Genomic DNA, 21,064 nt, shown 5'->3' with positions numbered 1-21,064 from the left:
TTTCCTTTTTTTTTTCCCCTTGTCTTGTAGCTTTTGGCTCCCGGGGCCCGTGGCGATTTCCTTTGGAGTTTGGGAGGAGAGAGACGTGGGGAGGAGAGAGGGGGGGAGAGGCTGCCTCTCCGAGGGCCTTCGTCAGAGCGAGGAGCTGGGGAAGAGCCCGCAGCCCGGCCCCGCCGCAGCGCAGGAGCGGTGAGTGGGGACCCTATTGGGGTCCCGGCTGCGGCAGCGGGGTGGAGGAGAAGCCCCTTTCCTCCTCCTTTTTCCTCCCCGTTCAGCAGGGGGACGAGAAGCAAGGCCACGGGGAGAGAGGGGCCAACGCTGCGCCGGTAGCCGAGAGGGCTGGGGGCAGCGGGGTGGTCCCGGCCCTCAGGGTGGTCCCGGCTGTAGGGTGGTCCCGAAACGGCCCCATAAAACTTGGGATGCTGCAGCCCCAGCCGGCCGTGCCGCGGGGAGCCAGCCGGGAGCCGAGCGGAGCCGCGGGGATGCTGCCAAGGGCAGGGCCGCGCCGCAGCCCCGAGCTCCTCGAGTTCCCCAATCTCCTCAAGTTCCCCGAGCTGCCGCCCCACCACGCACGGCCCGAGCCCTCATCTTCCTCCTACAGCACCCCAAAACCAGGCCCAGAGCTGGCACAGCCCCTCCGAGCCCCTACACGCAGCCGGCACCTCCTGCGGGTGCCCCCCGGGGTCCCCTCCCCGTGCCAAAAGATTTGGGGCACCCCCCCCAAAGATTTTTGGCTCGGGGGTGGGCAACGGGGATGCTGCGGCAGGTGCAGCCGGCCCCGAGCACTTGCCAAAAAGGCAAAAAAAGGGGAAAAAAAAAATAATAAAGGGGGGGCAGCTGCAGGGTGGTGGTTGCCTGCCCGTTTCGAGCCCTGCGCGCCGGGGTGTGCGGAGCTGTTATGTTTCTCTGCCCCCTTGCAGCCCCCCCACGGCGGACGAGATGAAGCTGCTCCTCCTCTTCCTCCTCCTCCTCCTCCTCCTCCTCCTCGTGGGCAGCTCGGTGCAGCTGGAAGACAACAAGATCCCCAGGCTGTGCTCGGGGCAGCCGGGCATCCCGGGCACCCCGGGGCTGCACGGGGGTCAGGGGCTGCCGGGCAGAGACGGCCGAGACGGCCGGGACGGGGCCGTGGGGCTGCCGGGGGAGAAGGGCGAGATGGGCCCACCTGGTAAGGAAGGAGAAATCCCATAAAGGGGAGCCCACTCTACTTTGCCAAACGGGGAGAAAATCCCCCAAAAAGAGCCCCTTTCCTGCCACCCACCCCCTCCGGTCCTGCTCCCCACCGCTGGCACTGCCCCGTTTCCCCCGTCCCCATCCATCCCTTCCACCTCCCTCTTTGGGAACCCCAAATGTGGGTGCCTCGTCCATCCCCTGGCTCCTTGGGGGGGTTCTCCCACCCTCAGGGGGTCTCCCCAGCTCCCCAGTGACCCCACACCACACACCCACCACCCCATACCCACCCAACCCCAAAGCACTTGGGGCGGGGGGGGGATTTAGGGGATCTGTCCCAGCACCCGAGGCGACACCATCCCCATCCTTTCCCCCCAGGAGCTCCGGGGCCCCGCGGGGAGCCGGGCAGCCCCGGCGTGGACGGCGTGCACGGCGAGAAGGGGGCGCAGGGCGAGTGCGCCGTGCCCCCCCGCTCGGCCTTCAGCGCCAAGCGCTCGGAGGCTCGCAGCCCCCCGCCGGCCGAGCAGCCCATCCGCTTCGACGTGGTGCTGGCCAACGAGCAGGGCCACTACGACCCGGCCACGGGCAAGTTCACCTGCGAGGTGCCCGGCCTCTACTACTTCGCCGTCCACGCCACCGTCTACCGCGCCAGCCTGCAGTTCGACCTGATGAAGAACGGGCAGTCGGTCGCCTCCTTCTTCCAGTACTACGGGGGCTGGCCCAAGCCCACCTCGCTCTCCGGGGGCGCCCTGGTCCGCCTGGAGCCCGAGGACGAGGTGTGGGTGCAGGTGGGAGTCGGGGACTACAGCGGCTTCTACGCCAGCGTCAAGACGGACAGCACCTTCACCGGCTTCCTCGTCTACTCCTACTGGCACAGCTCCGCCGTCTTCGCCTGAGCCCGGGGACGGGGACGGGGACACGGGGGGTGTGTGCCCCTTCCCCTGCTCGGGCACGGCGCGGGGAGGTGGCAGGGGTTGGTTGGAGAGGAGGTGGGGGGCTCGGCGTCCTCCCCCTGCTCCGCTGTGGTGCCTGGAAGGGGGCAGGATGCGGCCCCTGGTTGCACAGCGCGGGATTTCAGCGTTTTTAGCTCCCTCCCCAGCTCCAGGGCGGGATGAAGGAGCTGTAAAAATCAAATATCGGCGTGCCCTGAGCTTCCTGCCATCGCCCCCCCGGCACGCGGCACCCCCGGGGTTGGGCTCAGCTCCCTGCGTGCGGGGCGAGCCTGGGCTGCCTGGCCGCTGGCACGGCGAGGGGCCCCCTGCCCGTGACCCCAAACCCCTGCCCGTGACCCCAAACCCCTGCCCGTGACCCCAGACCCCTGCCCGTGACCCCAGACCCCTGCCCGTGACCCCAAACCCCTGCCCGTGACCCCCATCCCCTGCCCTTCTCCAGCCACCGCAATAAAAGGGTCCTCCCCCCTACCTGTGCCTGCTGCATCCCTGCCTCTGGGGCTGGCTGGGGGGGGCTCGGGACCCCCTCCCGGGGGGCTGCAGCCCCTGCTAGGGTGGGCAGGGGGGGCGCAGGGGGGGCGCAGAGCCGGCGGGGAGCCGCTAGGTGGAGGCAGCGGCCCCGCTTTGCGCCCTGCGCTCCCTCCGTGCGCCCTTGCCCTGGTTTTGGGGAGGGGCCGGGAGGGCATTTTTTTGGGGGAGGGCATTTCCCAAGCAGCCCCCCCCCCCGGTCCCGGCTGCCCGTAGGTCGGGGGAGAAGCCCACCCTGCCCCCGGTGCCTCGGGGGGCTCGTTGTGGACCCCCCATAGGTCGGGATGGAGTGGGAGCGCGGTGACCCGGCGCCGGGAGGGGACCCTATTTTTAGCCGGGGGAGCAAAGGGCTTCCTCATTCCGGCCCCAAATTGGTCCCGCGGGGATTTGGGGCGAGCCAGGGAGGGGGCTTCTGGATAGGGGGGGCGACTCCTTCAGCCAGCGGGACGAGCAAACCCACGGCCCTACAGAGATGGGATTTGGGGTCGGGGGCACCTCGCTCCGCGTCCCACCTGGGGGTCGCACCCCCGGGGTGTCCCCACCCCATAGGGGCTCTGGGACCGGGGCTGAAGGCCCTACAGCTCCCCGTCCAGCCCCGGAGCAGGATTGGGTCGCGGCGGAAGCGTGTGTTTGGGTTGAAATCGGCCTTTTTTTGTCAGCGGAGCCGCTCGGGGATAAACAGGGCAGCTCGCCGGGCGGAACTGGGAGGGAGAGGACTTTCCTTGGGACCAGGCCAGGGGAGGTTGTGGGGTGGGGGGGGGCTGGGAGCATCCTCTGGGCCCCATAACATCGTGGGGGGAGCGCCCAGCACCACGCTGAGCCCGGCAGCTTCTGGAGAGGCTCTGGACCCGCTGGGAGCTTTGTGGGGTCAGGGAGGGACCCCCGGAGACCCCCTCCAAGAGGAACAGGAGGGTGGCTGCTGCCGCCTGGGGAGGGGGATTAGGAAAGGATTGGGATTAGGGGAGGGGAGCCACAGCAGGCCCTAATTTCTGGCAGCTCATAACGAGCACCCCGAGCAAGGAGGGGGCAGAGCCCCGGTCCCAGCTGAGCCCCAGCTTGTGGGGTGGGGGGGGGTCCCACCACCCCTTTGGCCAGGGCAAACCCTATAAAAGCGCCGGGCTGAGCAGGCAGGGCCTGCAGGGCAGCTGGCAGAGGCAGCGGTTTGTGCAGAAATGTTTATTTAAAAATAAATAGGAGGAAAAAAAATAAATAAAAATACAACAAAGTGCTGGCAGCTCTTCCCGGAGCAGCTCGGTGGCGCGCCAAGGGCAGGGTCCCCAGCAGGTGCTGAGCAGCTCCTGCAGCAATGGGGGGGGCCAGGAGCCAGCAGGAATCCCCCAAATCTCAGCCCGATAGGGCTGTGCGAGGAAGAAGCCAAGAGGATCGCCCCCGAGACCCCGCAGAGACCCCGTCCCGAATCCTCCCCGGGGAGGGGAAATGCCCCCGATGGCGAAGGGGCCTCCTGGGAGCGGGTAAGGAGGGCTCCAAGCTGGGAAAACGGGGGGCTAAACCTCAATGGGGTGGGCCAGTGGGGTGTTTGGGGGGGATTTGGGGCCGTAGGGACAAAGCAGGGCTGGGGGGGGCCCTGCAGCATGCAGGTATGGGGCTGTCTGCGCCGAATTCGTCACGAATCCAGGCTCTGTCTGGTGCTTTTGGGACCCGGAGCCACCCCGCTGTGCGGGTGCCAGCAGGTCGAAGAGGGTGAGGAGCTCAGGATCCCAAAACAAGGCCACAGGACCACGAGCACAGACCCCAGAAGAGCAGAGCCCGGCCTCTTCATCAACCCCAGCGGGAGAACCCCGTGTCCTGGCGAGAAAACAGCTCGGGGAGGGCCGATACCACCTCCCCCGGCCTCAGGTGGCCCCAAAAGGGCTGCAGGAGGCCTCTACCCACATCCCCATCCCCGATCCGGCTGGCTGGGATCCTGCTCCGCTCCCCCGATAACGAGGGAGCCAAGCTGGTGCCGGGGAGCAGCCCAAAGCCCCCCCGTGGTCCTGCTGCTGATCGTCACCTGCTCCCTCCCCACCGGCCCGGAGCCTTTATCCCTGCCAGCTCCCCGCTGTCCCCGAGCCCTGCTGCAGCTCATTAGGGCCGGGGGGCTGCAGCTGGGCACACAAAGGGGTCTCGGGGATTTTCCCGAAGCCTGGGGGGCTTCCTTGCCAGCAAGCTGTCAGCCTCCCCCCCCATCTGTGCCCGTGAATGCTCCCCCAGCCCCGATGGGCTTAAACTCCGGCTGCGAGGCTCCCGGGTGAGCTCCAAACCCCCCAAAAAAAAAACAATTTTGTGCCCCGGATGGCTCCGTGCAGCCAGGCCCCGTGCCAGGGCAGTGTCCGGACGCTGCGGCCGCCCGATGGATGCATTTCCCTCCGGTAATTGCTGGTGGCTCGGGTTGTGAGCGAGCCAAGTGCGTGCGGGACGGCTCCCGGGGGAGAGCCGTGTCCTTCACAGCCTGTCCTCGCTCGGCAGCACGGCCGCAGAGCCTTTAATCCCCCGTTTTGGGGGTGCTGGGGGCATCCCCAGCATCCCAAGGACAGGCTGGGGGTGCCTCGGTGTCCCCCGGTGCCATCCCCACGCAGCCAGAACCCAGCCGGGCCGCGCTCCTGAGCCTGTGGGGTCAGGGACAGGCGTCCCCAGAGCCCATGGGGAAGGTAGAGCCCCCCACAGGTAAACCCTTCCCAAAAATGAGGCAGTTTGTGGTGAAGGAGACTTTAATCCGCTCGGTATCTAGCTCGTAGTGCAAACAGGTAAACGTAAGGCGAAAGCTTTCTCTCTTCTTACAAACAGGCCCGAAAAGAACAAGCGTGGCTGCTGGCATTACAAAAAAAAAATAATAATAACAATAAATCAAGTTTGCAGGGAGAAACTGCAGTCCTGGGAAGGTGTCCTTCGTCCCAAAGCTCCTGGAGGAGATGCTGCACCCCAAAAGCTGGCTGGCCCCGAAGTTCTGCTGGGTGCTGTGTGCCTGGGGAGGGCAGGGAGCTCTGCACGCCCCAAAATGATGAGGATGTGCCCAGGGAGCTGCTCTCAGGCAGGACCGTGCCCTGCCACAGCTCAGGTTTGCAGTGCAGAGGCGCCTCCCAGCCCGGCCCCTCTGCTGCCTCCGTTTTGGCTAAAAATCACCGAAATCGATTAGTTGGGAGCAGAACGGCGCGGGCCACGCCAGCCGCCCTCAGGCTCCTGGCTCGCAGTCGAGGAGTCGAGGCTCCTTCCAAGCTGGCTCCAGCCAAAATTGGCTCCGGCGCGTGGCTGAGCCCAGGCGAGCGGCTGGGAAAGGAAAAACTCTTCAGCACGAGGCGTTCTTGGGGGCCACGAGGCACCTCAGCCCTCCCCAGCGAGGTGTGCAGGGCCCCGTGGGGCTTTTTTGGGCCCCCCTGTAACAAAACCAGCTGCGTTTTTGCATTTCGGCCAGGCGGCAAGACAGAAGAGGAGCGTAACCCTCGCTGTGGTCCTGGTACCGCTCCCCACGCGTGTGCCTGGTGCTGGAATGTCTCGGGGGGCTCCCCGAGGATTTGGGGAGTCCCCTTCCCTCCCGAAGTCACCCCCTGGAGAGCTGGAGAGCGCCTGCCAGGAGCCTTGCAGGAGGGGTGTGCGTTGTGCCCTGCGCTGGGAGCTGCCACATTTACGTGGCAGAAGGAAGAATGAGCTGTAAATGCAGACTGCCAGGTAGTTTTTTGGCCAAATCTCACTAAGAAAAAAAAAAAAAAAGAAGAAGAACAACAACAAAACCTCCCTTGCCTTGCACTAGGCCCAGCGCTTCCCAGGAGGGCTGAGCCTTCACCCTTTCAGCTTTGGCTAGGGGGGAGCCGAGCATCTTTCTGTGCTCTGCTTTGGGTCTGGGACCGCTGCAGGCTCAGGAAACGGGCCCTGAAACAGCAAAAAGTTGTCAACAACAACAACAAAAAAATAAAACCCCTCCCTCGGCTTGCTGCGGTGATCACCTCGTGCGCTTGCTAGCGAGAGCTACAACCTGGTCACGTCCCAAACGGGGCTGTGACAGACGCCCCCGGCAGCCTCTTTCAAGCCACCCCGAGTTCTTTGGGAACTGCTGGGGGCAGCCCCGACCTCCTGGGAGAAGCAAGGAGACGTTCACAAGTAGACGTTGAGCGTCTGGAGGATCATCTGGCGGCACAGCGGGCAGTTGCGCTGGTAGACGGCCTGCTGCAGGAGGACTTCTGTGCACTCCTGGCACAGGCACAGGTGCCTGCAGGGCAGGAGCAGCACCGTCTTTGTCTGGTCCTGGCAGATGACGCATTTCTTCCGTTCCTCTTGCTCTTTCAGCAGCACCCAGGGGTCGTCATCGGGCGCCCCGTCCCCAGCTGCCACGTTCAGCTGCTCTCTCCTCGGAGCTTTCCCCCGGGAGCTGCCGGGCTCTTCCCTGGGGTTCTGCAGCCGCTGTCCTGCCGCAGAGCTTCTCCCCAACGCCGGCCGTGCCTGCGGGACCCGCTGCGTGTCCGGCTGCTCCTCCTGCCCCGCCACGGCCAGCACCAATCTCCCCGGCGCCGCCGGTCTCGGCGGGGGCACGTCTCTTCGCCTCTCGCTGTCCTGGTGCCTGGTTCTCCCTCCTCGGCTCCAGTCGGTGACCTGCAGGCTCCATTCCACCATCCTGCGCCAAGCCTGCGAGGTGAGGGCCATGCCCAGCGCCAGCACCGCCAGCTGCCACAGCCTCCACGCCTCCCGCTGCAGGCGGCGGCAGGCGGGCAGCACCCGAACGTGCCCCACCAGCACCCACAGCACCCCGGGGTTCACCAGAACAGCCCCAACACCGATAATAACCAGCAGCAGCCCCAATCCGTACACATTGACGAAAAACACCCCGATGAGCAGCTCGGCGAGGGAAGCCAGCGTCTCGCAGGCCAGGCGGCAGGGAGCCCACAAGAGGATGGAGAGGGCGACAGCGCTGCTGGAGACGTGCGCCAGGCAGGCGGCCAGCAGCTCGGCGAGGCGCAGCGCGGGGCTGAGCGCCGCGTCCCACAGGGCGGGCAGGAGGGCGCCGAGGCTCTGGGCGCCCAGCAGCCCCACGTTGAGCGCGCTGTTGAGGAGATAAGCCAGCAGGCTGCCCGCGATGGCCACCCCGTCGCACGCCTGCCTCCACGCCGCCTGCCCCGAGCCCAGCAGCCCCGCCAGGCTCTGCCTCAGCGCCTCCTTGCCCCGCAGCACCACCAGCTGCCCCAAAGCCTTCGTCCCCTCCATGGCTGCCCAGCAGCCCCTCAGCAGCCCCACAACCGCCTGGAGCGCGCCGCCCGCTGCCCACATCAGCCCGTGCCAGCAGGCTGTGGGCAAGCTGGCGATGGTATTCAGTAGCCACAGCAGCGCGGCGAGCAGCGAGGAGACGAGGAAGAAGTTGAGGTCGAGCAGCAGCAGCAGCACGTCCAGGGCCAGGCGCAGGCCGCGCAGCAGCAGCAGCAGCGCCATGGTTGCTAAGGGCCCCGCCTCAGCGGGGGGCGCCCGCCGCCATCTTGTTGTACGCGCCGCCGGCGCGCCCCCCGCGCCTGGGCGCCGCCATCTTGTCGTCGGAGCCGCCGCCGCCGCCGCAGCCGGGTCGCCCGCCTATGGGCGCCGCCATCTTGTCACCCGCCCCGCTATCGCCGCCGCCGGGCCCCCCGCTGCTGGGCGCCGCCATCTTGTCGCGGCTGCCGGCCAATGGGAGAGGAGGTTGGGGGCTCGGCTCGCCTGCCATTGGGTGGTTCGTGCGACGCGGCGAGGCGGGGAGGCTACGATTGGATGGCGGCGGCGGTTGGGTACCGCCCCTTTTAAAGGGGCAACGGCGGTTAAGGCAGGAGAGTGGTGGGGCCACCCATGGGTGTGATGAGTGCGGCGGTCTCAGCCCTGCCACCCGCTGGCGGGGCCGGGGCCGGGGCTGGCCATGGCAGCACCGCCCCAGGGGTCCCTTATGGGGCTCCCAAAGCCACCCTAAAACCGTGGGGCTCTGCTTTGTGCAGCACAGAGCAGATCCCACCCTCACCGCCATCCCCTAGGCTGGGCACCTGCCGTGTCCCCAAGCCCTGGTGGTGGCAACGAGCCCGGCAGCCCCCAGCCCGCAGCCCCAGGGCTTTGTAGGAACGGGATCCCACGACCCCAAAGCCAATCACACCCCAAGGCCCCGGAGCTGGCTGGGGTGGCAGAGCCCCCGTCCATCCGTCCGTCCCCACGGGGGTCTGTCCGTTCCCAGCCCGGTTGGTTTTTGGGGGTCCCTGGCCCCAAAAGGCAGCCCGCAGCCCCAGAGCGGGGTGTGTGCGGAGCCCCACGTGACGGGGCCGAGCGGCTTTGAGCATTTATGGTAATGTTTGGGTTCCCGAGGGCCCGGCCAAAAAAAAAAAAAAAAAAAAAAAAAAAAAATAGAAAAAAAATAAAAAATAAAAAGTGCCAAGTGGAGGGGCCAGGCAGGCCCCATTCATTCCCCGCTGCGGGACGGATCCCACAAACCCCATAAACCCTATAAACCTGCAGCCCCCTCCCCATTTCCCTGGGGGCCCAAGCAGCCCCCTGGGGAGGGTGCAGGGGGTCGGAAACACCCAAATTCTTATTTTTTTTTCACGTGGAAACACCAGATTTGCTCAAAATGGGGTTCCAGGGACCCCTCTGGCAGGTCTGGAGGGGGAAAACAGGGAGCTAAAAGGGTTTTGGGGCAGCTGCCGAGGGGGGAAATGGGGCCAGGGACCCCCCCTTGGCCCCCACCTCCTCCACGGGACCCTGGGCGCTGTAGGAAGGGTGGAGCTGGGGTGTGGGGGCTGCTGGCACCGTGCCCCTAAATCCCAAATCCCAATCCCAACCCCGGCCGGGCATTTGGGACCCTCCTTAGGGTGCTGCCCCCCCCCATGGGTGGCCCCATCCCACTGGATCCCGTCCAGGCGGCCCTGGGAAAGCCAAATCCCCGTCCATGGGAACGTCCTGCGAGGAGAAATCCCTGCCCGGCCCTACAGCTCCCATGGGTGCTGCCGGCCTGGCGCCTTCCCCGGCGCCTCGGGGACCCCCGAGCAGCACAAAACCCTATGGAAGAGACCCCAAAATCTCTCAGGGTTCCCCTCTCGGGACTTTTATCCCCGTCCTCGCCTCTCAGATTCGGGGCAAGTGGGGCAGGATGAGCGCCCCGGGGCCCCCGTTCCTTTGGGGTCTGCGGTGTCAGCACGGGGCTGAGGATGCAAACCCCGGCCCTATAAATCCACCCCATTGTTGGGGCGGGTGCCCAGGCCCCGGCCCATCTGGCTGGGAGACAATGGGGCCTTTTTCCGTCCGGACGAAGGCCGAAGGCCGACGACGATGACAAGGAGGGGAAGATGAACTCAGCATCCTCCGAAGGAAAAGGCCGGCTTACAAAAATAGCCCCAAATCCTTCCCCTCGCCGCCCTGCGTGCGCGTTTGGGGTTGGGAGGGCCGGGGTTTTACACACATGGGAGCGAGAATTAGGGCAGGACGTGGCCAAAATCACGCCCCACACGGCTGCACCTGCCCCTAGGACATTGGGGCCCCTACCCCAAAACCGGGTAAGGTTTCCCCCCAGCTGTCCTCGTCCGTCTGTCCGCCTCACCCCCCCCCCAAAGCGGGGTGTCCGGGGATTGCTCCGTGCCCCATAACCATCCCTGGGGCTGCCCCGCTCTCCTTTTTGGGGTTTCGGCATCCGCCGAGCCCCCCCTTGGTGCACACAAATCCAGATGTCCCCGTCCTGCCCCCCCAGGCCGCTCACGTCCTTCCTTCCTCCGGGAACGGAGGAAGGAGCGGGGAGGCACAAACGGAGGCGACATTTTCCTGGGCCAGGGCATGGGGACACCAAATAGGGTCCTGTAGGGGGATGGAGACGGGGTGCAGCCCCCCCCCCCGGCTGCCTGGTGCTCGTCCCTCTTTCGTCTTCCACCCCAAAAACGTCCCCAAACCTCCCTGCGTGGTGTTGAGCCAAATCCTGGCCGTTCCAGCGGGGACCCCTCTTGGCCCCGAGGGTGTTGTGTGAAGAGGAACAGCCCCGGGACGGCTGCGGCAGCTGGTTCCCAGCCGAAATTTTGGGTTCCTTTTATTATTTTGGGTTCCTTTTATTATTTTGGGTTCCTATTTATTATTTTGGGTCCCACCCCGAGCCGTGCCAGCCGGCAGCGCGTCGCCCAGTGCGCCCAGCACCCTCCTCACCCTTACCACCCTCCATCCCCAGGGCCAGGCTCATGGGGACGCAGCCGGCACCCGGAGCCCCCCACGCACCCCAAAACCCCTCCTGAGCCCCCTGAGGTGCTCGGAGCCCCCCCCCAGCACCACAAGAGGCCACGGGGTCGGGCTCACACCCCACACACCCCGACCTCCCCGCCCCGGCGGCGCTGCCTGCTCAGCGCTGTTTGTTTGCCCAGCGGGGAGAAGGGTTGGAGCCGAGGCCCTTTCGGCCCCAAAAAAATAAATAATCAGGCTCAAAATGAGGCAGGATTTGGGGCAGATGACAGCGGCCGCTCCCCGCCGAGAGCCCGAGCCCACCGGGTGCCGGGGGGGGGCGTTCACAGCGGCCGGGAAATCTTGGAAGGTTTTTCCCCAGAAGCGTGAGTTTGGTGTGAGAAAAATAAAAATAAAAAAATTAAATTAGAAAAAGCTTAAAGCTTAGAAAATTTTAAATTTAAAATAGCTTTTTTTTATTATTATTTTTTTGGAAGCAAAAGGATCTCCGCGGAGCAGAAGCTCCCCAGGCCCGCGGCGGTCACCGGGGCTGTTTGCTCCCAGGGGCCGAGGGCTGGGAATGTCCTGCGGAGGTTTTTGGGTTTTTTTTTTGGGGACGTTTCTCTTTATTTTTGCAACGAGAACGAGCTGCTCCAGCAGCGTGCCAGCCGGCTCTCCGGCCTCTTTGTTTGCCCTGCTGGGCGCTTCTTTCTCCTGGGAACGCGGCACCCCTGGGCCCTGGGGGGGGGGGAGATTTTTGGGGTTTGGGCGATGGGTACCCCAATCCCTGCATCGTGCACATGAGGGGGGGGGAAAAATCGGCGTGCCCAGGGTTGGGGGTCTCTGGTTGCAAAATTTCCCCCCCCCCTTTGGTGTAGCCATAGGGGCAGCGCCCTGCACTTGTTCCCTTCTCGTTGCCATTTTAAGCAACCCATTTCGCCAAGGGGGGGGGAAGAAATTTAATAAATAAAATTTAATCATTTCCGATGAATCATCAGGTCCATTCGGCTTGGAAAGTGGTGGTGTTGGGGGGGGGGGCACGGCACGGAGCCAAGGCTTGGAGGGGGGGGGCACGGGAAGGGTCAGGGGATGGCACCGAGGGAGCCCAAACAGGGGGTGCTGGGGGGGGGTCCCCAAAATGATGCCCCTGCCCTGGGGACACCCCCAGCCTGACCCCACGGGGGGGTTAGGGTGTACCTGAGAGGTGCAGCCCCTTTTTTTTTTTTTTTTGGGGGGGGGGTAGGAGAAGCCGAGGGGGAAACTGAGGCAGGGCCAGGCTGCAGCAGGGGACTGGGGGCAAGATGGGGGGGTCCCGACCCCTTTTGACCCCCCCCAGACCCCCCCGGGCATCCCCCACCCCCCTTTTTTTCCACCCCCCCCCCAAAAGAAGCTGCAGGGCGGGCTCGGGCTGCAGCCTGGGGGGGTCCCTGCGGTGGGGAGGGGGCTGCAGGTGGGTGCAGGGCACCCCGGGGGGGGGGGGGGGATTTAGGGTGGGGGGGGGCGCGCCCCCCACTTTGCCACTTTTCAAGGTGTGGGGGGGGGCTCGGCCGCCCCAAATTTGTGCGCTTGGGCACGGAGCGGGGGCTTTGGGGCGGAGCGAGGTGAATTGGGGGGGGGGTCCCCTGCTCCTGTAGGGTGCCCCCCCCACCCAAACAGCATTCCCCAAACCCACCCCGCCCCTCTAAACCCCCCCCTCCCTCACCCCCCCCCCAAAGTTCCCACCTCCAGCGCCTGGCTGGCGGCTCGCAGCCACCGCAGCAAGCCCGGGCAGGCGGGGCCGGGCAGGAATGCACCGGGACCGGCCCCCCCCCAGCCCCACCGTGTCCCCCCCCCACCCCCAGCCCCCCAGCCCCCTCCCGGAGCGCCCCCTGCCCACCCCCGGGGGGCTGCGCCCCGAGCGCGCCTTGGAGAGGTCGGGGGGGGACCGGGGTCGGGGCTGCGCCCTGCGGGGTGGGCGGCAGCCGCCGGGGGGGGGTGAGGGGTTGAGGGGGGGGGGGCAGGTCCGGAGCCTTCCTCCTCCCCCGCTCCTCCTCCTCCTCCTCCTCCTGACGTCAGCCCGCGGGTCCCGAGCAGTCGCGGGCAGGCGGCGGCGGAGGGCGATGGCTGGGGGGCGCCGGGGGGGCCCCTCCTGGGGCTGGGGTTGGGGTTGGGGCTGGGGGTGCTGCCTCTTGCTCTGCTGCGGTGAGTTGTTGGGTTTTTTTCTTTTTTTTTTTTTTTTTTTTTTTTTTGTGGGGGGGGGGGCGGTGCTTTTTTTTGGGGAGAGAAAGGGGCGTTTTGGGGCCGCCCGCGGGGAGCGCAGCACCTGCGGCGCCCGGGGGCGCGCAGCCGCTGAGGGGTGCGGGAGGGTTTTTTGGGGACGGGGTGGGGTTGGGGGGGGTGCTGGGGGGTCCTATGGGTGCTGCTGGACCCCCAGGAGTCCCTAGGTAAGGGGGGGGCACACGGGGACCCTCCCCCTGCTGTGTCCGTGGAGCTGCCCAGCCTCGTTCAGCACCCGGGGGGGGGGCTGAAGGCGCTTTGGGGCGCTCCCTGCTGAGCCCACGACCCCCCCTGAACCCCTCCCGATCCCCCCCCCCGCCCCACGACCCCCTCCCCGTGTCCCCCCCCTTTGTCCCCCATCCCGTCCCGGAGCTGACGCCCTTGGGGCACCGCCCGCTGGGGGCCAGGGGTGCCCAAATCATGGGGGGGGGCAGCCTGAGGGGGGGAGCAGCCCCCCAATAACCCCCCCAGACCCCCCTTTCCCAGCCCTGCACGCCCCCAAGCTCCGCTTCAGCCTCTGGGCATGGAGCTGGTGCCACTTTGGGGGTCCCTTTGCAGCCTCCCCCCCCCAAAAAAAAAAAAAGGGGTGCTCCCTGCTGGCCCCCCAGGGCTGCCAGCCCGGTGGCTAGCAGCAGGGGGCTGGCAGTAGCCAGGCTGCTGTGGCCAGGGTCCGTGGGGCAGGGTGCCGGGGAGCCCCCACGTGCGTTTTGGGTGCGGCGGTCAGGTTTTTGGGGCAGCATCCATCCACCCCTCGCCTTCTAAGGAGTTTTTCCCCCCCCCCGGGCGCTGTGTTTCTCTTGGCTTTTCACGCTCTTTCTTTTTTTATCCTTCTTTCCAGCCCGTTTTCCACCCCCCCCCCCCACCGTGGGTAAGGGGGGGGGTGCGCTTCCTGCCCCTCGCCAAGCCCCAGGGATGGGTCCCGGTGCTGCTCCCTGCCCTGCGGTGCCAGGGAAGCACGAGGGGCTGCAGCCAAACCCTCCCTGGGCAAGCTGGGGGGCTCCCCTTGTGCCCCCCCCCGGGGCATGGAGCTCAGCCTGGAGCTGCTGGTGCCCCCCTGGCCCCTCCTGCGGGGCTGTTTTTGGGGTGTTCCCACCTGGCTGCAGGGCTGGGGGCTGCGAGCTTTGCTTCTTCGGCTGCGCACAGCTTAGGGGGGGGCTTTTTGGGGGGGGACACGGGGTGCCACAGCAGAGCTTTGTCCCCAGCCCCAGCCCGCCGAGGCTCTCCTGCAGCTGCTTTCCCCGAGAGGCACCCGGAAAAACCTGGGACACCTCCAGCACCCCTGGTGCAGCCCCATCCCGCTGCGGTGCCCCCTTTTTTTTTTGTGGCCGCTCCGCTCCAGGGTCGGAGGGGACACACACACACACACACACACGACCCCGCGCCGCAGCCAGGCTTCTCCTCGCACACCTCAGCTCTGCAGGAGGCTGGCGGAGGGGCCGTGAGGGGCCGTGCTGCTCCCCACCCCTTTTCCCCGGCTCTAAAAGCAAAGCTTTGTTCTCGCGGAGCCCTGGCTGCCGGCCGGCTGTCCACCAGCCAGATGGAAAGGCGCGAGGGGCTCTCCTCCCTTCCCCTCTCGCTCCCTCTCCGGATCTCGCCCCGGGTCCCCCGCTGGAGCTGTGCCAGGCGCTGGGTGCCGCGCTCGGGCTGCTCCATAACGGGGTTGGAAGCTCCCAGCCCTGCCCCGGTGGCCCCAAAGGGACCGCAGCGGGGCGCGCGGGTGCGTCGCCGTGTCCCCAAAACCCAGCCTCCCCTCGCTCCGGGCTGCGGGTCGTGCCCAGGGGCTGCACGAGGGGCGCTTGCGTCCCCCCCTCTGCTTCCAGCAGCACTCGGGGTGTCGCTGGGTGCTCCCAAAAGGGCCGGCGAGCTCTTTTGGGGGGAGCGGGGAGGGGGCTGCAGCCCCCGTGTCCGCCTCCTCAAGGGCAGCGGCCGGGTAGGAGGGTGCCTGGTGCCAGCCGCGGATGCCAGCCATTCCCCAGCTCTGAGCTCATGCTTCTGCTGCTTTTGCCGCCAGGACGAGGGCTCGAGGGCTCCCGCTCCCAGCGCTTCAGCAGCTCCCATCTCCCAGGGGTGGCCCTGCCCGGGACCCTGCTGGGGGTTTGGGAACGGCGGGGGGCAGCGGCAGCGGCTGGGGTGCGCCCCCGGTGTGCGCGGGGCCGGGGGTGGCTGGTGTCGTGCCCAGGTGCCTCCGGTGCGAAGTTATCCTTTCCCGTGTGCCTGGTCCAGTTTCCTGACGCCGCTGCCTGCTTATCTTTGGGGCTTTCACCTGTTTTTTAATGCCTCCTCCTTTCCTGCCCCGCTTTGCTTCTCGTCCCTCTTGGTGCACCGGGCGCGCGGAGAGCCGGGGGCCAGGGGCCGGCTTTTGGGGTTCCCTGGCGGGGCTGACAGCGTGAGGCAGCACCTCTGCCGTGGCAGAAGGGCTCCCGGCTGCGTGTCGGGGCTGTGCCACCGCGTACCCACTTCACATAAAGAGCATTTCGCAGGCAGGGTGCTGCCCTTTGAAGTTCCCTCCCTGGCGAGGCTGAGCAGCTGATAGCGGCGCGGCTATCAGCGAGCTGTTGACACAGCTGCCTTCCTGCAGCCCTCTGGGCCCCAGCTCCCAAACCTGGGCTGGGTGCAGGTGCTGGGCTGCCGGACCCCTTAATGGGCTGCCTGGCACCGTCCCCTCGCTGTGGGGCTCGCTGTGGGGCTCGCTGTGGGGCGTGCAGCCCCCTTTCATCCAGCGCCCGCAGCGCCAGCGTGGAGGCGGCGGCGCTCCCGGCCGTGGCATGACGCAGCCCTTCTCTGCACCATGCCCGGGTGGTGCTCAGCCCCCCAGCTTCGAGGCAGGGCATCTGCTGAGCCCTCTCCCCGCCTGGGATCGATAGCCATTACCTCCTGGAGCCGCCCTGGAGCGTGGCCAGGAGCTCCATTACTGCCCTGCAGGTCCCGGTGCCACCCGTGCCGTGGGCAGGCAGCGCCCGCGGGGCTCAGCAGGCAGAGGGGCCGCGCTCAGGAGGGATCTGGGCATCCTGTTCTGGGCTGGGGACATAACCAGGGGTCTTGGGGTGGTCTCGGGGCTGTGGTGGTGTGAGCAGGACGTCCCTGCCCCCAGGTGCAGCCGGCGCTGTGCAGGTCTCCATGCCGGAGGTGGTGGAAGCGGAGATTGAGTCCACGGCCAGGATCGAGTGCGGCTTCTCCATCCCTGGGAACGGCTCCTACAGCTTCATCGACTGGTTCTACGTGAGTGCCGGGGGGCTGGGGGCTGCTGGCTGTCCCCGGGGCTCCCCATCAGCCCGTCCTTGTCCCCTCGTCCCGCAGGTGGATCGTGGCAGCCCGGTGAAGCTGCTGCGCGTGGCGGGCGGCGAGGTGCTGGAGGAGGAGACGAGCTACAAGGGGCGGCTGTCGGTGGGCGAGGACATGGCCCTGGCCATCAGCAAGGTGACCCCGCAGGACGCCAGGACCTTCGTGTGCCGGGTCGGGGCGGGCAGCCAGGGCGCGGGCGAGAACCGCACCGAGCTCCACGTCTACAGTGAGTGCTGGGGGGGCGCGGGGACGGGGCGCATCCCGCCCCCCTCGCTCCTGACACCTCGCGTCGGGGGCTTCTTCCAGAGGTCCCCGAGACCCCTGAGATCGAGGCCAGCTCGGCCGGCATCCCCGCGCACAGCCCCAGCGCCCTGAAGGTGAGGAGGGGCCCCCGCAGAGCCCCCCAGAGCCCCCCGCCGTGCCGGGCTCCCCTCTCCCCGCTCCCCGCGGGGGTCCCCGGGGGGCCGTGCCGTGCCCAAGGCGCTCTGTGCCGCCGCAGATCGCCCGGTGCGTGAGCGAGAACAGCTTCCCACCCGCCAACATCACCTGGTACAAGAACGGGGAGCAGCTGCAGGCCGAGGAGAACAGTGAGTGAGGGCTGGGGACGGGGCCGGGGACCTCATCCTGCCCCAGCAGGGAGGGTCCGGGGGGGTTTGGGGCCACCCGAAAGAGCCCTCCCCGCGGACTGGGAACAGCAGACGCATCCCCTGCAGAGGTGAAGTTCCTGGCCACGCTGACCCGCAAGTCGAGCGGGCTGTACACGGTGAGCAGCAGCCTTTTGGCCGTGGTCACCCGCGAGGACCGCAGCTCCCTGTTCCACTGCGCCGTGCACTACTGGCTGCGGGGCCAGCGGCTCTCCAAGGCTTCCCGGCGGGTCAACGTCACCGTCTTCTGTGAGTGAGGGGCCCGGGGCCGGGTTTAGGGACGGAGGGGGGACGCCAGCACCCACCCTGCCCGCTCCCTCGTGCCCCAGACCCCACGCAGCACGTGGAGCTGCACATCGTGCCCACCGCCGCGCTGGTGAAGGAGGGGGACGACGTGAAGCTGGTGTGCGAGGCCGACGGCAACCCGGCGCCCGTCTTCAGCTTCTACAAGAAATCGGTGAGGCGTTTGGGGGCGGGAGGAGGTCCGGGCTCCTGGAGGCAGCTCCTGGCTTGCCTGTGCCTCGTCTCAAGCCCCTCGGGAGCACGGGGCTGAGGGCTGAACGCTGCCCTGCCCGCAGCCCGAGGACTGGCAGGACGTCTCCTCCCTGGCCGACACCAGCAGCGGGGTGCTGAGCCTGCAGGGCGTCAACAAGAGCAGCAGCGGGCTGTACCGCTGCCAGATCCTGGACCTGGACGACATGACGCAGATGGAGAAGGAGGTGGAGCTCGTCGTCAACTGTAAGGCCCCGGGGGGGGACGGGGGGACAGGGGGGGCGCCCCGGTCCCCCTGCTCCCGCTGCCCTGCTCTCCGTGTCCCCCCCAGACATCGAAGGGGTGCGGGTGCAGATGGAGCCCTCCTCGCCCCTGCACGAAGGGGACAGCGTGAGGCTGAGCTGCAGCGCTCACAGCCCCGTGGACCTGGACTTCCAGTGGAGGGACGAGAAGGTGAGCGGCGCCCGGGCTCCTCCGAGGGGAGGATTTTCCCCTCTCCGCCTCCTCGCCTCGCTTTGGGAGGTCCTAAGGGGCAGGTTGGGGGGCTCAGCGCCGTGGATCATCCCTCCCCAACAGGGCAGGAAGGTGGCGGAGGGGAACCAGCTCTTCCTGAGGAACCTCACCTTCGAAACCTCCAGCAATTTCAGCTGCCGGGCGGTGGCTCGCAGCGTGCCGGGGCTGGAGCGCAGCAAGCAGGTGGCCGTGGCCGTTCAGGGTAAGGAATAACCCCGGGGGGAGCCCCGTGCCGCCAGCCTCAGCCCTTTGTTTCCCCCCCGTGGGGAGCCAAAGGGGTTTTTTCGTGCCGTCCCCCGCAGGGAAACCGCGCATCGTGGCCATCAGCTCCCCGCTCTACGTGCGGCAGGACGAGGTGGTGAACCTCACCTGCAAGGCCATCGCCTTCCCCCGGCCCTCCGTGCGCTGGAGCATCAACGGGACGGTGAGAGCCGGGCGGGGAGGGGGGCTGAATTTCGGCTGTCACCATCCCCGGGGTGCTGAGCCCTGCGCTGCTCCCCGCAGACCCACGAGTACGTGGAGAACCAGCACGTCGCCAGCAACCTGACGGTGCGCGTGAGCCACGAGCTGCTGCGGGCCGGGGCCATGTGCCGGGTGTCCAACGAGCTGGGGGTCAGCGAGAAGCACATCCAGCTGCTGGGTGAGCCCCCAACCCCCCTGCTGCTCCCCCTCCCTCGGATTGCTTTGGTATTTTGGGAGCCTGCCTCTTTGGGAGAGGCTGGATGGAGGGCGCCGGGGCGGGCAGCGCGGTGAGCTCCCCGTGTCTGGCCCAGATGGGAAAACCTCGGAGAGCAAAGGCGTGATCATCGTGGCCATCATCGTCTGCATCCTGCTGGTGGCCGTGCTGGGCTCCGTCATCTACTTCCTGCACAAGAAAGGCAAAATCTCCTGTGGCCGAGCCGGCAAGCAGGACATGTAAGCACTGCCGCCGCCCCCGGGGAGCCCCCAGGGGCTGCCCGTTTCTCCTGCATCCCATTATTTCTCCTGCATCCCATTATTTCTCCTGCATCCCGTTTCTCCTGCTGCCCCCTGCTCCTGCTTCCCATCCCATCACGCTGGCGGGAGGCACCCGGGGGCACGGGGTGGGGGTCTCGCTTCCAGCTTCCCCGCAGCCCCCGGGGTGCGCAGGGCTCAGCCCGTCCACGCAGGGAGGAGAGGAGCAGCCCCGCAGAGCAGCCCAGGGACCCCTGGCAGGGAGGGCCGGGCAGCCCGGAGCTTCCCAGAGCCAAATCCTCAGCCCCTGGGCACCCTCTGCCCCCGAGCATCCCCCCCGGGATGGAATTTGGGGGCTCGGCCGGCCCCACTCCCCCTTCCCCCAGCCAGGTGCCCTCTTGGGTGGCGCAAGCACGGTCTCAAAGCTGTCACCTCCCTCCCCTAGCACAAAGCCAGAGGCACGTAAAGACAAGAATGTAGTTGAAGTTAAGTCAGATAAACTCGCCGAAGAGGCCGGGCTCCTGCAGGGCGCCAACGGCGAGAGGGGACCCGCCGCTGACCAGGTAGGACCTGGTGGCCCCGCCGGCCACGGGGGCGTCGGGCAGGGCTGGGAGCGGAGCCGAGGAGCCCAGGGGGTGCCCGAGGTAACGCTTCTCTCCTCGCCCTGCGCTCCGCAGCCTGCATGGGCACCCTAAAGCCAGCGGCATCGCTCGGGAAGGGGGACGGGGAGGCGCCGAGGGGGGCAGAGCATCGCCGAGCCTGAGCTCCCGGTGCAGGATGAGGTGGGGCTCACGGGGCTGAGAGCCACCGGGGGGGGCTGCAGGAGCTGGTCCCGGGCTCCAGGGCTGGGCTTTCTGCTCCTCCTCGTCCCGCTGAGCAGATTTATTCAGCCCCAGCCCCGGTCCTGCTGCCCCGCACCGCCGCCGCCTGTCCCAGCAGCCGAGGAGCCGTCTTTTACCCTTATTCTTCCCCCTAATTTTATTTTTTTCCCCCCTCTTTTCTCTTCAAGAGCGAGAAATACATCGATCTGAGGAACTAACCAGGGGATCTCCCAAGTGCTTTCTCCCCTCGACCCTTCCCTGCTCTCCGATTGCCTTCTCCCACCCCTGCTCCAGCCCCCGGGGAGCGCGGCCGGCGGCGAAACCCCGCGGGGGCACCCCCGGGACCCCCCCTCCGATACCTCAACCGCGGCTTGGCAGCGGCGGAGCCGGGCTTGCTTTCTGCTCCGGGGAAGCCGACAGCAATACTCGAAAGAAATTCCCCCTCTGAGCTGCCCGAGGGAAGGAGCCGAGGCTTCATTCAGGAAATTGCGCCATGCGCGGCAAGGTTTTTTTTTTTTTGACGCCTTTTCTCCCCAAATTCGCTCAGAAAAGCTGGCGGGATTCTTCGCTTTTTCGCAGCAGGGCGGTGCTGGCACCTCAAGGATTTGGGGTTTGGGGGGCAGAGGGGAGAAGCAGTGGGGCTTTTGGGGTTTTCCCTCTGAGCCCCCCCCCCCGGCCTCGGTGCTGAGTCCCCGGGGTGCTGCGGGCAGGGAGCCCCCCGAGGGGCTGCGAGGGCAGGGCCGGGGCTCTGGGCTCCCTGGGGGCTGCAGGTCCTGAAATCCTCCCGTTTGAAGGTTTGCTGCCGGGGGGGAGGACGAATTGAGATGCTTTTAGGGAGGCCGCACAGCTGCTGGCACCGCTGGGCCGTGCTTAAAACGTGAACCCGAGGAATGTCAGGTCAGGGCCAGCCGGCGATGTCTCAGGGTTGGATTTCTCTCTTTTTTTCTTTTTTTTTTTTTTGCTAAACATTTATCAGCCCCAGGGGAAACTGGGTTATTTCTTGCTTCACTGACACCTCCTGCCCCCTCCGGGGAGGGAAAACCCCGTCCCCAGCCTTCCCCTGCTGCCCCCCAGCCCCTTCCCCTTCGGCTCGGCCCCGCTCGTGAGCTGCGTCGTGGAAGCAGAAGCTTTGGGTTATATATATTTTTGTTGGGTTGTGTGTACATTTCCGGGAGTTTTGTCTGATATTTGCCAGTTTGTTTGTTTTTTTTTTATATATATATATATGTGAAAATAAAGTACCGAGGTCAAAGGCTGGGCGTGAGTCCGGTGGTGACGCTTCGCTCCCTTCCCTTCCCCTTTCACAGCCTAATCAGTGCTAATCAGTGTTAATAGGCAATTAGTGGCAGCTAAT

General features: G+C 66.6%; 3 protein-coding genes across 4 annotated transcripts; 2 read left to right on the top strand and 1 right to left on the bottom strand.

Annotated features, from left to right (window-relative positions):
- Positions 1-62: 62 nt before the first annotated feature.
- C1QTNF5 (C1q and TNF related 5) lies at positions 63-2,588 on the top strand. Its single transcript, XM_084495523.1, has 3 exons — positions 63-189; positions 921-1,165; positions 1,546-2,588. Exons 2-3 carry the CDS (start codon positions 940-942, stop codon positions 2,061-2,063), a joined length of 744 nt encoding a protein of 247 aa, XP_084351649.1. The 5' UTR covers positions 63-189; positions 921-939; the 3' UTR covers positions 2,064-2,588.
- Positions 2,589-5,335: 2,747 nt separating this feature from the next.
- On the bottom strand, positions 5,336-8,252 carry RNF26 (ring finger protein 26). Its single transcript, XM_084495541.1, has one exon. The coding sequence runs from the start codon at positions 8,055-8,057 to the stop codon at positions 6,732-6,734; it is 1,326 nt and encodes a 441-aa protein (XP_084351667.1). The 5' UTR covers positions 8,058-8,252; the 3' UTR covers positions 5,336-6,731.
- Positions 8,253-12,829: 4,577 nt separating this feature from the next.
- On the top strand, positions 12,830-20,962 carry MCAM (melanoma cell adhesion molecule). 2 transcript variants are annotated; one of them, XM_084495428.1, is made up of 15 exons: positions 12,832-12,950; positions 16,117-16,244; positions 16,323-16,533; positions 16,614-16,684; positions 16,807-16,894; positions 17,021-17,200; positions 17,281-17,408; positions 17,530-17,689; positions 17,775-17,896; positions 18,020-18,158; positions 18,259-18,380; positions 18,461-18,596; positions 18,730-18,871; positions 19,335-19,452; positions 19,899-20,962. In XM_084495428.1, exons 1-15 carry the CDS (start codon positions 12,869-12,871, stop codon positions 19,926-19,928), a joined length of 1,857 nt encoding a protein of 618 aa, XP_084351554.1. In that variant the 5' UTR covers positions 12,832-12,868; the 3' UTR covers positions 19,929-20,962. The 2 variants fall into 2 exon arrangements, with proteins under 2 accessions (XP_084351555.1, XP_084351554.1); XM_084495429.1 differs by lacking the exon at positions 19,335-19,452 and having other exon boundaries at positions 12,830-12,950.
- The last annotated feature ends 102 nt before the right edge of the window (positions 20,963-21,064 follow it).

The sequence above is a fragment of the Aythya ferina genome (genome assembly GCF_964211825.1).
Source record: "Aythya ferina genome assembly, chromosome: 22".
NCBI classification, from domain to species: Eukaryota; Metazoa; Chordata; class Aves; order Anseriformes; family Anatidae; genus Aythya; species Aythya ferina.
This window is presented reverse-complemented; position numbering and strand designations above follow the sequence as displayed.